The sequence below is a fragment of the Pygocentrus nattereri genome, chromosome 1 (genome assembly GCF_015220715.1).
Source record: "Pygocentrus nattereri isolate fPygNat1 chromosome 1, fPygNat1.pri, whole genome shotgun sequence".
Classification (NCBI taxonomy): domain Eukaryota; kingdom Metazoa; phylum Chordata; class Actinopteri; order Characiformes; family Serrasalmidae; genus Pygocentrus; species Pygocentrus nattereri.
In genome coordinates, this window is record NC_051211.1 from 15,800,166 (window position 1) to 15,815,738 (window position 15,573).

The 15,573-nt window shown below is 37.5% G+C and overlaps 1 protein-coding gene across 2 annotated transcripts in view; it reads left to right on the top strand.

The window, feature by feature from the left end:
* mmd (monocyte to macrophage differentiation-associated) overlaps window positions 1–14,755 on the top strand; it is a 41,440-nt gene extending 26,685 nt beyond the window's left edge. For both annotated transcript variants that reach the window (XM_017708107.2, XM_017708106.2), the window contains exons 3-7: window positions 231–391; window positions 1,025–1,099; window positions 6,571–6,672; window positions 8,145–8,214; window positions 11,108–14,755. In XM_017708107.2, the coding sequence (XP_017563596.2) occupies window positions 231–391; window positions 1,025–1,099; window positions 6,571–6,672; window positions 8,145–8,214; window positions 11,108–11,311 (612 nt within the window). In that variant the 3' untranslated portion in view covers window positions 11,312–14,755. The remainder of the gene's footprint in view (window positions 1–230; window positions 392–1,024; window positions 1,100–6,570; window positions 6,673–8,144; window positions 8,215–11,107) is intronic.
* Window positions 14,756–15,573: the final 818 nt, after the last annotated feature.

A 15,573-nucleotide genomic window follows, 5' to 3' on the forward strand; every position in this document is an offset into this window, starting at 1 on the left:
CTTCTGTTGACGCTAGATATGCCCAACAATGAGAAGCATTTCACTGACAAAGTAATATGTCAATGACGATCCTTATCAGGATCCAACTCTATACCGATTAGTCTTGGCTCATTGGCTCATCTGAAGAGGCAGCAGTTGTTGAATACAATTTTGGAGAGAAACAGTCATTTCAGAGGGCATTTTTTAATATGCACGTACTTATATGGACCTCGGTTTGTGTGTATGTCTAGCTTCTGATTGTGCCTGCAATCGTGGGCATGGCTCTACTCCACCGGCTATCAGACGACCGCTGGGAGCGAATCACAGCGTGGGTTTATGGCATGGGCCTCTGTGCACTCTTCCTTATCTCCACCGCCTTCCACATCATCACCTGGAAAAAGAGCCACATGAGGTCAGACTGACCCCGAAAGGGGCTGGGGAGGGAGGGAGGAAGGAAGGGAGAGAAGGAAGGACCGATGGACAGATAGAAGGAGGAAGGGGGAGAATTTTCAGATTTTCAAAGCTTTAAGAATAAATAAATGTTCAGCATTCTACCACCCTCTCACAAATAAACCTGGCTTTTATATAACTAGTTCTTGTTAATTACATTTAACACATGTAGGTTGTGCAAAACTTCGAGTTAAAATTGTTGAAAAAGTGTAATTCTGAATAGGTATGTAGAATAACATGCGCCTGTCTGAAGGTAGTAATTCAACTGCATCAATTTCAGAATGTTGTAACTGATTATAGTAAAAATCAGTAAAGCATAATGTTAAATTTATGTTAATAAAATTCAAGGCTATTTTTTTTTCAAATGTAAAATACTCTTCAGAAGTGAAATGCATTGTTTTTGACATGACATGAAGTTTAAGATTTTGTCCTGCATTCAATAATATCCTAAAGAACCTCAGTCAAATGAGGTCAGAGATTTTCACCCCTAGGTGTGAACTTATGGTCAAATATTGAAACTAATTCCAAGAAGAAATTTACATTAGGTGAGGTGTGGGTAAAAATTCTACAAATGTTTTTGTTCCACTGCCTGCAGGACCATGGAGCACTGCTTTCACATGTGTGACCGGGTGGTCATCTACTTCTTTATCGCTGCCTCCTACACACCATGGTGAGTATTCAACCTCTGTAACAGATCAGAACATACACTGTAAGACTGCACCAGCAAAACATTGGTGCCACATCTTAAAAAAGGCTTGAAAAACAGTGCGCACAACTCGAAAGTTCGTGAATGTTTAAGTTTGTTTGTCAGAGCCATTGCTGTTAAATCCCAGGGGGTCCCTAAGATGTTGCAAGACCATTGCTATGGTATTCCAGGTTGTTGCTAATATGTGCTTTTTTTAGTGGCAGTTAAATATGAATTCAACATTGCTGTGGAAAAGGTTTGTGTTTGAGCAAACAACCATACATGCAGTTGGTGTTAAAAGTGCAAGCGCATTTCCCGTTCTGTAAACTGTACTGTAAAGTTTTGTGGCTCTTGCTCAGAAACTGCAATCTCTGAAAACTTTGTCAAGTAAGCTTAATAAAATGCACCAGTTACAATTTTTATGATGCATGCAGTTGCTCAGAGGTCGTATTACAGAAACATGCCAACTCTGAAATTTAATCTTATCTCTTTAGTTGCCATGGCAGCGTCACTGAATTTGGGCTAAGAGCTATTACACAATAACATTTCCTAAGGTTGTTATCTTACCTTCTTCTAAGAGTATTACAGAAGCATCATAGCTAGACAAGATTTCCTAAATACTTTCATAACTTTGGGACGACTCCAATGGTGTTTTAACATTTGTTTTAAGCTTCCATTTCTGCCGTTGGTCATTCAGATGAAAAGAAAATGTTACCGTGACTGATAGCATAGCCCAGTAACCTTCGTTGTAGTGTTATATTAAAAGAAAATCAGTCTGATCCAATCCTGTAACTAATCTAGCCTGAAGTATCATATTCAGTGTGAGGTGAAGTTGGTAGATGTGTTTTTCTTCCAGTGGGGTAGTAGAGAGTTTGAGCATGTCCACGTTTTTAGATGCTAAGTGAATTGCTTCACTTAAAAAACAGTAGGAAAGATAAAAATGTCAAGTTGATATGGGTATTGGTTGATAGTCCAGATTTTAATATTGGCAGTAGGACCAGAAAAAAGGTAGTATTATGCCATCTCATAGTTCCTACTTATCAAACTAAACCTTGTGATGTATGTTGTGTATTGTGGAAATGTCTTGAAGTATGTTTTGCCATATTGCCCACTCCTATTTGTGATGCAATTTATCATGATGCTCATTTCTAGCTCAGTGGTTTTACTGCAGCTGACCCAGCTCCTTTAATGGCTTGGCCATTACCTGACGAGTTGTATAAGGCTGGGATTGGGAGCTACTGCAGTAGCTTATGCAAACACTTCAGACACTTAAATCTGATCCTAGAAAAGAGAATGGGACAAATGTCTCTACTGTCTCATCATTCCCTTAGAGCACTGTTTCTCATTCCTGGTCCTGGAGACCCCCTGCCTTGCTAAATCAGCTAGTTTACAGCCCATTATTGAGTTAAAGTGGCTGCATTAAAGCAAGAACAGCACTAAAATGTGCAGGGCAGTGGTCCTTAAGAACTGAGGTTGAGAAACACTGCCTTAGAGCACGTAAGTGTGTGAGATGGTGTTTGTGAATAGAAACAGAAGTGAAAGGGCTGCACAATGTAGGGCATAAATGTAGCACAAGAGTCAGGAAGAGAAGGGATGTGGGCTGTGGATGTAGCTTAAAGGTTAAAAGAGTGTATGAGTCTGTGAGTGTGTGTTAGGGCAGCACAATATACTGTCTGGTGATTATGATTTTGGCTTTTTCAGTATTGATATTGCATTTTACTGCGATATGCAAATGAGCCCTCCTCAGCATTCAGCATTAACAATTGCTCGAATGCTTCAGGCAAGTAAAATATTCATCCGGAGCGGCAGCAGTCTGGGCAAGATGTTTCGCCTTAGGGTTAACAACCATGCTTGTGAAAATGGAAAGTTCAGTTGTTCATGGTGTTCTGTCTAGCCAAACACACAGGTTTTGGTACTCATTAGTAGTGGTAGTTGTGATTTGAAATGTCATTGATGCAGGAGAATTTGACTGTGAGTGGACAAACTTTATTTCCTCTCGGAAATATTCATTTCCTTAGACTAAGTTTGGCCCATTCATACCACAGATGTTCTACACAAAAACGGAACATACTGAAAGGTTCTTTGTTGACACTGCCATTTAAAGGAAATAGTAACTCAAAGGCTGTGACAATCCTTCTGATATTTCATGCCTAAAATGCTGCTTGCTCCTCAGGAGTTCTGCAAATGATTAATGCAGAGATAATAGTTCTAACTGAATAGTACAGAAGACACATGTCTTCTCTGTCTCTCACTTTTGTCTCTTTTGTGCACATTCTTACTCTTTATCCCACTCTCCCTCATATCTCCCTTTCTATATTCATTTCCCCTTACTCTCTCTTTACTTTCAATCTGTCTCTCTTTCTCTATTTCTCTACCTTTTTCCTCTCTGTCTGTCTCTGTCTGTCTCTCTCTCTCTCTCTCTCTCTCTCTCTCTCTCTCTCTCTCTCTCTCTCTCTCTCTCTCTCTCTCTCTCTCTCTCTCTCTCTCTCTTCTTTGAAAATGTTCAGCAAAAGCGCATAGATAACTTCTGCTGACAGTAGACTTTCACTTCACTTGATCAACTGAGCAAGTTGTGACAGTCATTGTTGGACCCTGCCTCTAACCAGTCACAGCGTTTGTACTGTGTGAACATCCTGACCAATCATGGTTTCATACGAGTGTTTCTGTGGGTGTTTTGATGAATAAAGGCATTTATGTTAATGGTGAGGGGAAAAAAATCTGTCATTATATGCATCACAGATCACGTCAGAGTCAGACATATGGCCTCCTAAGGGCCTTTGTGTTTCCACTACAGTAAATGAATTCACATGTACACACAGACATTATAAAGTTGGATGGTTTGGAACAGTCTGGCTTGGAAGTGGAAAGAAAATGCAGATTCTCACTTATGTTTACAGTCACAAAATGGTTACATATGAAGTAAACGGCCCAAAATTATTGTAAAACAGAGACACATATGTAGGAACAACCAGCTCAGAAGATGCTAGCTGGTAAACATCCTAATTCAGTAATATTCGTAGTCAGGCTTTAAGTAGATGTTTGTGTTTACTGAAAGATGAACTGTGAAACTGTGTTATGTAGTGTAAAGAATGCCATATGAAGAAAATTCTCAACATTTTCTGTTTCAGTTTCCAGATGGTTCAGATGAGTTGTAGAATAGTGAAAATCTAAGATTTTATGGTCTCCTCAGGTGTCTGTAGCTAAATTCCAGAGTGCTTGTGCTATAACGATGGAAAACACTCTGTTTTCAAAAATGCCAGTGTAGACTTTTGCAACACACAGGGATAGTGCAAACATATGGTCACTTCTTCTGACCTTTGAACCTTCTATTCAATAACAAACCATGTATAGCAAGTTGGCTCACAAAGATATTTAATTTGGCCTGCCAGAGAGTTGCCTAATCCCCTAAAGTAAATTACTTTGGTCAGTAGTGCAGGTCAGCCTTTAACTACATCACTATATTAATCTACCAGTGTGGTTTGAGTATATTGCAATCGCAATATGCAGCAATCTAATCACACTATAGAATTATGTCTTTGATCTACTAACCAGTCTATCCTTCGGATGATGTCAGAATCAAAGTTCTCATTGTAAAGACACACTTCAGAGAGAAAAGACCTTACAGGACAGATGATAGAAATGCCATTGTTTTATTGTTTCATCAAGAAAGCGCTGTGCTCTGTTATTATAGTAGCAAATGTAGCTTGTACGTTTGGAAATCCTACAATATCCTTTAGAATATGGATGTACATTTTCATGAACGCAGGTGTTCTAGAAGCTAAAGTTTTTGTTTGTGAATGTAGAGAATTTTTTTTTGAGAGGGAGATAAACCATTTTAAAAACTGTGTTAGCCAGTGAGATCTCAAATGTGTGGATGCTGTAAAAAAAAAAAAAAAAAAAAAAATTATCCTGTAGTTAGCTTCTACAGGATTGTACAGGAAACAAGTTTCAGAACGATAATGAAACAGTGACCATCTGGTCAAATCTGAATGTAAAATGAGCTCACACAGATTTCACGCAGTTTTGTCATTCATCACCAGTTTAATCTTTGCTGCTTCTGTAGATCAAACTCGCATCTGATTACATTGGGAATTATACTGTGCTTTTGTTTTATACTAACTACTGACTGCCTGATATAAAATAGCAATAATAATATAAAACAGCAATGCAGGATCATCTCATACACGTCTCATAATGGCGCATTTAAATCTGTTATCTTAAGAGAATAATCACATTAAACAATCACATCAGTCTACCATCTTAAAATAAGAGACCTTTTGTTTATTTCACATTTTATTCTTTTAAGTTAGCATAATTTGTGAAGTTTGGTCAGTAGGGGAGAAGTGTACTCATTGCTCGACCTCAGACTCCACCTACAAGCACAACCACTGGCTCACAAGCTGCTGAATACTATCGTTTTATTGCTCCCTACTCAAACATCTGGATGAATTACAGGATGCTTCATGTAAATGATATGTAAACTAGTTCCCAGGAAGCTGGTGCTTGAATTCAAGTACTGAAGCTGATTGACCATTTGCACTAAAACATCCACTTGTTTTCACACTGTATGAATTCAGATGCAGAGTAGTTTATATGTTGTTAAAGTAATTCTGTGCTCTTAATTTACATGATTTTCATGAATAAGAGACAGTATTGTTGTCCCTTGCATCAAAAGTTGCTAACTTTTGGGTAGTACAGTGAGATGTGGGAATGATAAAATATGCTGAAATGATACAGTATTTCTGATGAGTTTTGACAATTTTTACAGACTTGCCTTAAATTAAAGCATAACAATTGAATTGTTGCAAAAAATGAGTGCGTTCCCATCAGGTCTGTACATAATGATAAAACTCTACATCACATCTGTAAAAATATTTTGATAAATGTATCCAAAAACAAATCTTTAAAGTTGAGCAGCTTTCTTTATTGTTTTCTTTAATTATACAGATATATTTTACATCATACATTTGGAAACAGGCCAGGCCACATTATGCTGCCTTTTATTCTTTTATATCACTATTGTGTTTTTTTTCTTTGATAAGATGTATGTTTACATTTCTTCGTCAGTTCACTGGAACCTGCTGCTTCCTATTGTGTTGCGCAGCTGCTGCCAGGCAAAAACAGAGTCACTTGATCAGTCATGACTTTAATCTATTTACATATTATTTGTTCAGCAAATGCATTTTATCATGATTTATCTCATTTTGTTTTATCAGCAAAAAAGCTTTATCCACTTTGATAGCGAATGTGGACCGATTCAATATTTGCCATTTCCATCAAATGTTTCATATCTGATTTGTCAGAATATGCATAACATTATATGGATGGAGATTATATGGAGTAACTTGAGAGAGGAAGTGGTATAAAGAGTGCAGGTCTGAATGAATGCCAGGGAACACTAAAAAAATGCCTAATTGTCTGTCTGTGCGTATGTGTGTGTGTGTGTGTGTGTATAGGTTAAATTTGAGGGAGCTGGGGCCACTTGCTTCTCACATGCGCTGGTTCGTCTGGCTCATGGCTGCCGCAGGAACAATATATGTCTTCAACTACCACGAGAAGTAAGTCTGACCCTTCACTTCTCATGACCTCTAAATCTTCTGTTCAGTAGAGAGCTATGTATACAAGAATGTTTGATTTGGGCTGTCAGAGAGTTGCCTAATCCCCTATTCTCTCATACTTTGAGAAGGCACATACTTTTGCATGCTTTTAACTAGACCTTTTTAATATTGTAGCTTCATTCATTTAAAAAACAATTTTAGTAACAGAACGTGTAGTGGAATGGCATAACAGTTTTAAATCTGTGTAACCCTTTACACTACATAGTTGTCACCTACTGCAACACATCTTTATCAGTACATAATTAGCAGTTACACTTAAAGATTACCAGTTTAAACAATTCCTTTTACTGAATATACACGTCAGGCATTGTACTTTGTATGTTAAGAAACCAGTAGAGCATTTTAAAAATCCATTTCCTTCACGTATACTAGCAACATGTAAAATTATGTAAAGATAAAATCTAGATAAAATTGCTAGCCAGTACCTAGAAGTTTGGCCAAACAAATCCTATAAATAAAAGATTGGAAAAAGAAATACTATGAAATCTTTAAAAAGACGTGTGAATACATAAATAACGTTATTTGGGTGGTGGATCATTCTCAGCACTATAGTGACACTGACATGGTTTTGGTGTGTTAGTGTGTGTTGTGCAACTTCGTTTAAATAAAAGTTAGTTTAAATTTAAACAAGTTTGCTTTAAACTGGCTTTAAACACAGGTTCATGATTGTGTTTTCCTTCACTATATTGCATCTGTAGATCTCTGTTCATAAACATAAACTAGCCAAAACAAATTTACTATGAAATGCAAGTGTTTGTATAAAAACAGAAAAAGGAACATGCCAGTCACACCTGCAAATGTGTAGATATTTCTATATTGTGGTTAGATTGGTTAGAGTCAGGAGTTTCTTCCATCATTTATGTTGGCATAGGCACTTCCAAACTTTTATGCTGTTGCACTGACATTGAGCTGTATGCTTGCACTTTCGGTATGTCCAACAGGTTAAAACAAGCTGAAAATGAATTGCGCGATGTGCCCTGATCGGTGTTCTGGCTTCATGCTTCTTTCGTTTTGACATGTTAAGTTTTTATACACACATAATCCAAAAGGAATGACAGATTTTCGCAAAATGTAGTTGAGTAAAAAGTAAGATATTTGACTTTGAAATGTAGTGAAGTGAAAGTAAAAATTAACCAAAAATTAAAATACTTCAGAAAAGTACAGATACACAAAAAATTACTTAAGTACAGTAAGAATTACATTTTCTTCGTTACTGTCCACCACTGGTAATATGTAATACAGATATGTCCCTCTGGTTCAAAAAAGGGCATTGTCATCATATCATCTTTGTTGTTTTTTTCTTTAAACCTGATTAATCAAGTTTAATTGAGTTTTGTGACACCTCTGATAAATGGCCCAAACTTTCCAGTCTTTCTAGCATGCTGAGTTTATACTGTGTTGTTTTGTTGCAGGTATAAACTTGTTGAACTGGCCTTCTACTTGACTATGGGCTTTTTCCCAGCCCTGGTGGTGACCTCAATGGTAGGTGTCGACTGTAAATAGCTCATTATTTCTGCATGACTATGCAAGACATGAAAGGGTTATGACTCAGAAGTCATGCAGCATGAACAAGGTTTGGGGTGAGTGTGTGATGATTTAGGCATGCAGTATAACAATGACAGTTGTGATCAGTTCATCTTCCTGTCACCCAATGACAGCTGGGATAGGCTACAACACCCCCTGCAACCCAGAAGTAAAAGCGGCTTAGAAGATGAAGATGAAGATATTACAATGAGTCCCGTAGCTCCAGAGCAAAAAGAAAGAAACTAACCAAACATGTCTTGGCTAGGTTTGAAATAAGGGGTAAAGTTGAACTGTATTTTTAGGAGAAACCATTCCTTAGTAAAGACAGAGGTTCAAATTATTTTCCCCTTTTAATCCGAGATCTGTTATTTGCTATGCCTCCTACTAGACGGGATATAGGTATCATGTTGCGGCCTCTGACATTGATAGGCAATCTTGACTAACAATGCTCCCCTTTCTCCAGTTACCTGAGCTTTCCCCTTGCATACACTCCCTGCGGCCAGATAAGCTGATGTAACTTTCACTCCAGTTGCTTAAATAATGAATGAGGTACATCAGTTCATTCAGGTCAGCATACTCCACTAAGATGGGTAGACTTTGGAAACAGGCTGTCTGAAACTGCTGTACACTAGAAAAGCAGGATTGCCATATAGAATACCTATATATAGAACAGAAATCACTATATTTAAGCAGTGTTGGAGAGAGTTGGACTTTAAATTAAACTCTTTTTTTCTTTTACCTTAATTGTTGATATTTTTTTTTAATGAATTGGAATTAAATTAGAATTGTATTATCTCTACCAGTACAGCCATAACATTGCTGTAACATTTACTTTAATAAATGTTTTGGTGGTGATAATTTTAGCCAATTTTGAGCCTAATTCAAGAACACTACCCATGTACCTGACATAGCATTGAACTGTTGTGCACATAAAAATCATAATATTTAGATTAAAACACCAATTTCACATAATTGCAGAAAATGGGTTTCGATAGTGACGTTTGTTAATGTGACACAGAGATTTTTGGACTCTGGGAAACATTTATTTCAAAGCTGAAATTAGGCTCCGCCAATGGGCTAAAACTCTGTGTTTCGGTAGTGACATGTAATTGTGTTTTTTTTAAATACTTATCTGAAAATTAAATATAGGATCAATCTAAATCTTTTAACTTCAGGAATCAAAAAGATTAAAAAAAAAAAAAAACAATACTCTTAAAAAAATTTGAAAGTATTTCCACAGACACCTCCCAATAGAAAATACTCTGTAAATGATGTTTCTGTACATATTTAGCTTTTTGCTCTCAATGACTTGGGTTTAAGTAGATCACAGAATAATCTATTAATTTATTAATATGGGGTGCTTATGGCACAGTTTCAGACAGAGCCTGTTACTATGGCTTCCACCAAAAAAAGTAGTAGCCTTTTTCATTACAGAGCCTTGAAACCGTCAATATAACAGATTCAGCGCCGCCTGATTAAACTAAATGTCCTTTTGCTCCAAGCTGCTCTATGAAGCACTTCAGAACCCATCCATTTTTTCAGCCAAACTGTATTCTGCTTGTTTTTAGCTGATTCCTGTTATATATATATATATATATATGTGTGTGTGTGTGTGTGTGTGTGTGTGTGTGTGTGTGTGTGTGTGTGTGTATATGTTTATATGTATATATATATGTATATGTATATATATATATATGTATATATGTATGTATATGTACATATATGTATGTATGCTAAAGTAATGTTTGTGCATTCACAATGTTTGGCTGCAGCATAAAGCAAGTTGTTACTTGGCAGCTGGGGTTCAGCGGAATGATAGTTATGGAAAAAACCATTCAAACACTTCCCAACCGATTGTCAGATAAGGTTGTGTGGTTGGAACTTGCTAATTGCTATATACCTATATACAGTTCTCTATACTGCCCGATTCACTATAGAGTGCTTTATTTTGGGCCTCTGTTTTTACTCAGTTCCTCACTGTATTGGTATTGGCTGTGTACAAACTCTGTACCCTGGCAGACAGGAAATAATGCAGTGTTATCTATGTACAGAGACGGTGAAGTACGTCACATCTGGTAAACTAATGTTCTGGTAAACTAATAGAGTTTTCCTGTCTGAAGTAAACTGATGACATTATATAAGTCAGTCAGTTGTTATTTCCAAGTTTCTGACAGCAGTTGAATTATGCTCTCCATAATAGTGCTCTATTTGGTGCTCATGATTCTGTAAGGTACAGAATAATGATTAGAGAGCATTTCTGTTCCCTATAATGGAATTCTATATACCACTCCTGATCTTGATTATGTTGATTATAATCAATAATCAATATATTGAATATTGATTACAGTTTTGTTTCTGTTCCTTAGTTGGTAATAATTAGATGTTGTCTGGTTATTGTATCTTTTGAATGACTGTGTGTTTGTATGTACATGAGGTGTGCATGATAACAGAACCGTGACATGAAATACTCCTATCCATAAGTCATTTTATCTGGTACACCTACCATATAGGTGCGCTTTTTAGGTATACTGTTACTGTTGGTAGCCCTTCTGTTGGTGCACAATTAGTCTACCTTCTACCCCATCCTTCATTGGACAGATTCAACCAGACTGCCTCTGGTGACATATTATTTGGGCAGCGAACCCTTTTTAGTAGAGTAGTGATTTAAAATTGGTAGCGAAATGGTCGTATATGTGGTTCTGGTGTGACTCAAGCACAGCAGCTTTGCTGAGTGTCAGCCTGTCTGACTAGTCTCAGTCACCCTCTTGTGGCAGAGTTGTGAAAATGCAAGGGCACCTAATGACTTTGATTTTGCTTCCCACTTAATGTCTCTCTTTCTTTCTCTTTGCAGAATAATACAGATGGTCTGTACGAGTTGGCCTTTGGGGGTGTGATCTACTGCCTGGGCGTGGTCTTCTTCAAGTCAGATGGTGTCATCCCGTTCGCTCACGCTATCTGGCATGTGTTTGTTGCCATGGCTGCAGCTGTGCATTATTACGCCATCTGGAAATACCTCTACAGGAGATCACCCATCTACGACCTCAAAGATGCCTGAACCCTCACCTTTCACCCAACATGCATACAAGCTGATCTCATCCTTCGACTCTTGTCTTTCTCAACAGGGAAAAGGTTTTTTGTGCTAGGCTCTTTTTCCACAACATTTATACAATTCACTAACATCAGGTGCGCTAACATCAGCTCCCGAAGTTTACGACTACGACAGTGCATTGTTTACTGTTTTCTACCAAGCTGGAGAACAGTGTAATTGTGTGTATGCATGTGTGACTGCACACGCTTCACTTGTGGCTACAGACACCCCACACAGCTCATGTCTGTTTCTGTAACAAACGGTGAAAGTAAAACCTCTTCTTTTCCTTTAGACCAATGTTTTTGCACAGCTCACTGCAAACTGAGGCCGGACGTTAACGTCATTTCTGTACAGTCTTTTTATTTTTATTTTTAGCACTCACTGTTACGGTTACTTTGTTTTGGAGTGATCACACACATACACATTCCACCTTTCCTTGTTTTGGTTTCAGCAGCTATAATCTAGTACTGTCAGGTTTTTTGGAACAGGCTTTCAGTGCATCAGTGTGTACTTTTGCATCAAAGCAAACATTTTTTCCACTTTTTCACACATACGATACTCAACTCATGGACCTTTCTGTTTTCTTTCCAAGAAGGTTGTTCCACTGTGTTGTAATGTAATGTAATATATTCAGCAGTATTTGAAAGTGCTCTCTTTTCCAGAAACAAGCACTTTTGTAACATAAAGAACCACTTATATTTGATACTCCATATTTTTGTTTTTCTCGAGTAGCTAGTTCAGTAGCTAATCCCAAGGGAGACTTGTTGTTACTGTAAGTGGTCCTGAAGAAACTGTACTGTATCTGTACCTGGAGGGCAGAAGTGTGAAGCCAGTGGACAATGACTTATGAGCAGTCAGCTTTTCTAGTGGAAAGTTTCTGAGAGCACTGTGAACACAAACGTGGCTTGATATGAGGGCAGTTCACAAGCAGAATTTCTTAAAGAGGAATGCCACCAATAATGGTTAAGATGTAGACAAAGTCGTTTGGACCCGTTTGATGTGAAATGGTTAATTGTAGAAACATACTAGCTCAAGTTTCTTTACAGTGGTGGTGATAGGAATCCGTGGTCATGATGTTTACAACTCAAATATAGCCATTTCATTTATTATCCAGAATGACCAGTGAACCTACACGTCTTCTGAAAATGAATCAGTGTGAATCAAGGTGACTAGTCATCACATTGTTCTTCTTACCAAACTGTTAAGTGCAGGATGAACTGTCAGCATTGTTGGAAAGCACAATGAGATTGATTGAATGAGATTCTTGGACGTTATAGAGTACCACTTTTATTTTCTGTGCAAGCGCAACTTGCCAAGATAATTGTATTGATTTATAGTGATGTAAAAAATAAATTGTACTAAGCTTGTTCGTTCATGAAATTCAGCAACTGCTGCTGAGAATTTGCACTAAGAAGTTAAACAAGACAAACTTAATTATAAGTAGTATGTATACAATTGAAGCACATGCTAATTTTAACCGTTCATCAGCTTATACATTGGGCTAAGACAAGTGGGATCGGTCGAAACATCAGAGGTGCAAGAATTCTGATTGGTGCAAACGGAACTTAATATGTGATGTACAGAAGCTGCTTTGAATGCAAGGGTTCCAAAAGAACCGAAACACTCAGGATTGTCTGACCAGCACTATTAATTATTAATAAGATAAAAAAATCTTATTTATTTTATTTCCTTTATAACATCCTGCATGTATCACTCTGCCCTGCACATCTTTTAAAGACATATTTTAGTTCAAAAGCTTTTCATATAACCGACATCAGGAAATTGATATGTATTCATATTCATTTTATTTAATAATGTTCTTTGATGTAGCTTTCAGGGGCATTCAATGCTTCAGATGCCTGGTTCCCATCACCACTACTATGAACAGTTGTGTCTTAAATCTCTCTAGAACAGCACATTTCACTTTTAAACCACTCTGACTTTGTTTACATCTTAACTATTGAATGATGCAAACATTTTTGACAAATCTTTGGTATTACTTATGCTAATATTGAGAACAGTAAAGGAACACTTTATGTTGACATTGGTGGCTTCTACATCTTATGAAGTTAGCCGCATTCAAATGTTTGGATAAGCTTGTCCATTAGAAGAAAATCATAGACAGTGGGCCTCATTCACCAATAGCGCCCTATTTTTTCTTAAATTTGAGTAAGAGAAATGGTCCTAAGAAATAGTCTACACCAGATTCATGACATGTTCTTAAAGGACAGAGTTGTTTGCTCCTTTGTACTTCTGAGCTTGCGTAGATTCTGCTCTGACCTAAGAAGAAATGCCAAATAAAACATTGGTGGATGTCAGAATCTTCATAAAACTGCGCAAGTGGGTTTCAAGAGGAAATTTCTTCATAAGAACAGTTGGTGAATGAGCCCCATTCTTATTGGGCAGTGCTCACGTTTGGCTTATTCAGATTATTGAACGGTCATGCTTTGTGAAACGCCCCCCAGAGGCAGCGATTCATGTGTTTTTCTTATATTAGCTTGTTCCCTAAAAGTGTTTTAAACCTTAAGATCATCGCAACTGCCACAGAGGTACTCAGCCCAGATGATCTTCTTATTCCTACCATGCTCTTTGGGGAACTTGAAGCATGTTCTGTATTGCTACAGTGCTGTGACCACTGTATTGCTGTTTGATTTCCCCTTGTTTGTGAAGATGGGAGTTCTCAAGATGGTATTTGTTCCCGTTTCTGTCCTAAAGTGGAGGTTTTTAGTTCTGATAAATCAGCCAAAACTCTCCTCGACCCATTCATACTGTTCACTGTGCCATTCGCTAACCAAGTCGAAAACCAAGTCGCTTTTGAACTGCACTTCCCATCATTGTTTCCTCTTCTGTGTGCATTTAAAAGAATCGTGGGAAATGGAGGACTCTGAGATAAGCTGCTCTTTTTTGTATCAGTATTTTCATTCCAAAGAAGTCCTCTGGATTTGCTTCTATGTACTTTGCTGAATATAGCTGGCTGTATTTATGATGGCTTAGCTTGGCTGTATAATTAACTTCAGAATCACCGCATGGATCTTCACGGGCTTCAGCCAGCTTTAAATGAGCGTGTTTGAAAGCTTACGCTTTTTGCTTTAAGATAATTTCACTGTGGTTGGAAAATAGTGAGCTCAGTTATCGTTTTAGACTGTGTGTGAACAAGACTGATCCAGTTTTGATAACTCTTCGTAGCCTGGAACTAGCAGGATCCCTTGACTTTTGTAATATTTCTATACTCTTGTTCTGGCACATAATGTCTGTACCGGCCTTTTCAAAACAAGAAAGAGAGAATCCCTCCTGCACTGCTAGTTCCTTTTTCTCTTAATCCATTCAGTGTTTGGTGCTGTACATGACAAATACTTGTGTCCAATTCTTAACGAGTTTCTAAATTATTAATAAACGATAACAGCTTTAACACACTGGCTCTGTTCTTCTCTGTAACAAATTGAAGGGATAGTTCAACTCAGCCCTTCAGAGACAAATGGTGATGTGTCTGTTTAGTATTATGGTAGTTGATAAAGTAGCATTTGTCAGTGCTGCATTGTTAGAATTAAACCTTTATATTTAGAGTAAATTGGTATCTAGTCCAGTGGACAGGACATCATAACTACTGCCAGAACCTTCAACTAAGTTACAACTACAAGGTTCCTATTAGAGTTGTTACTATATTCTTGAACTGCGGTTACTAATGGTGACCTTTAGATTGGTCAGGTCCTTGCTGTCACCCAATAGGGTCAATCAGACCATTTCTATGGTCTGTCATTGCATCAGCACAGTGATGAACCCCAGTTATGGTGTAACAGCTGACTGTATAGTTTCTTATTCTACTATCATATTCTTAGATCTGATTTTAATCTCAAAATTTGCTCAAAATTTGAAATTGGAATTCTCAGTCCAAAACTGAAAGAACTGCCGTGTGAACGAAGATTGGCGGCAACCGGTTTGATGCATGCGGAAATGTTGATGAAAAGATAATACAAATATTTTCTTCTTTACTATGACTGTCTTCTGTTTAGATACTTTTGATAAGTGTCATGTGGCACAAAGTAAACGACTGGTTTTAGTTTAAAACCAGGAAATAAATGTTACCTGTCCTGGAAAGTGCAGCAGTTCAGCAAGCTTTTCTCAGCGTGATTTCTACTGTGGAATTTCCCTTAAAGATACAGGAAACTACACAGTTACATTCCTATCAGGTAGCCAAATTAAAGTGTATGCAAATCAACAAACACAGTGTT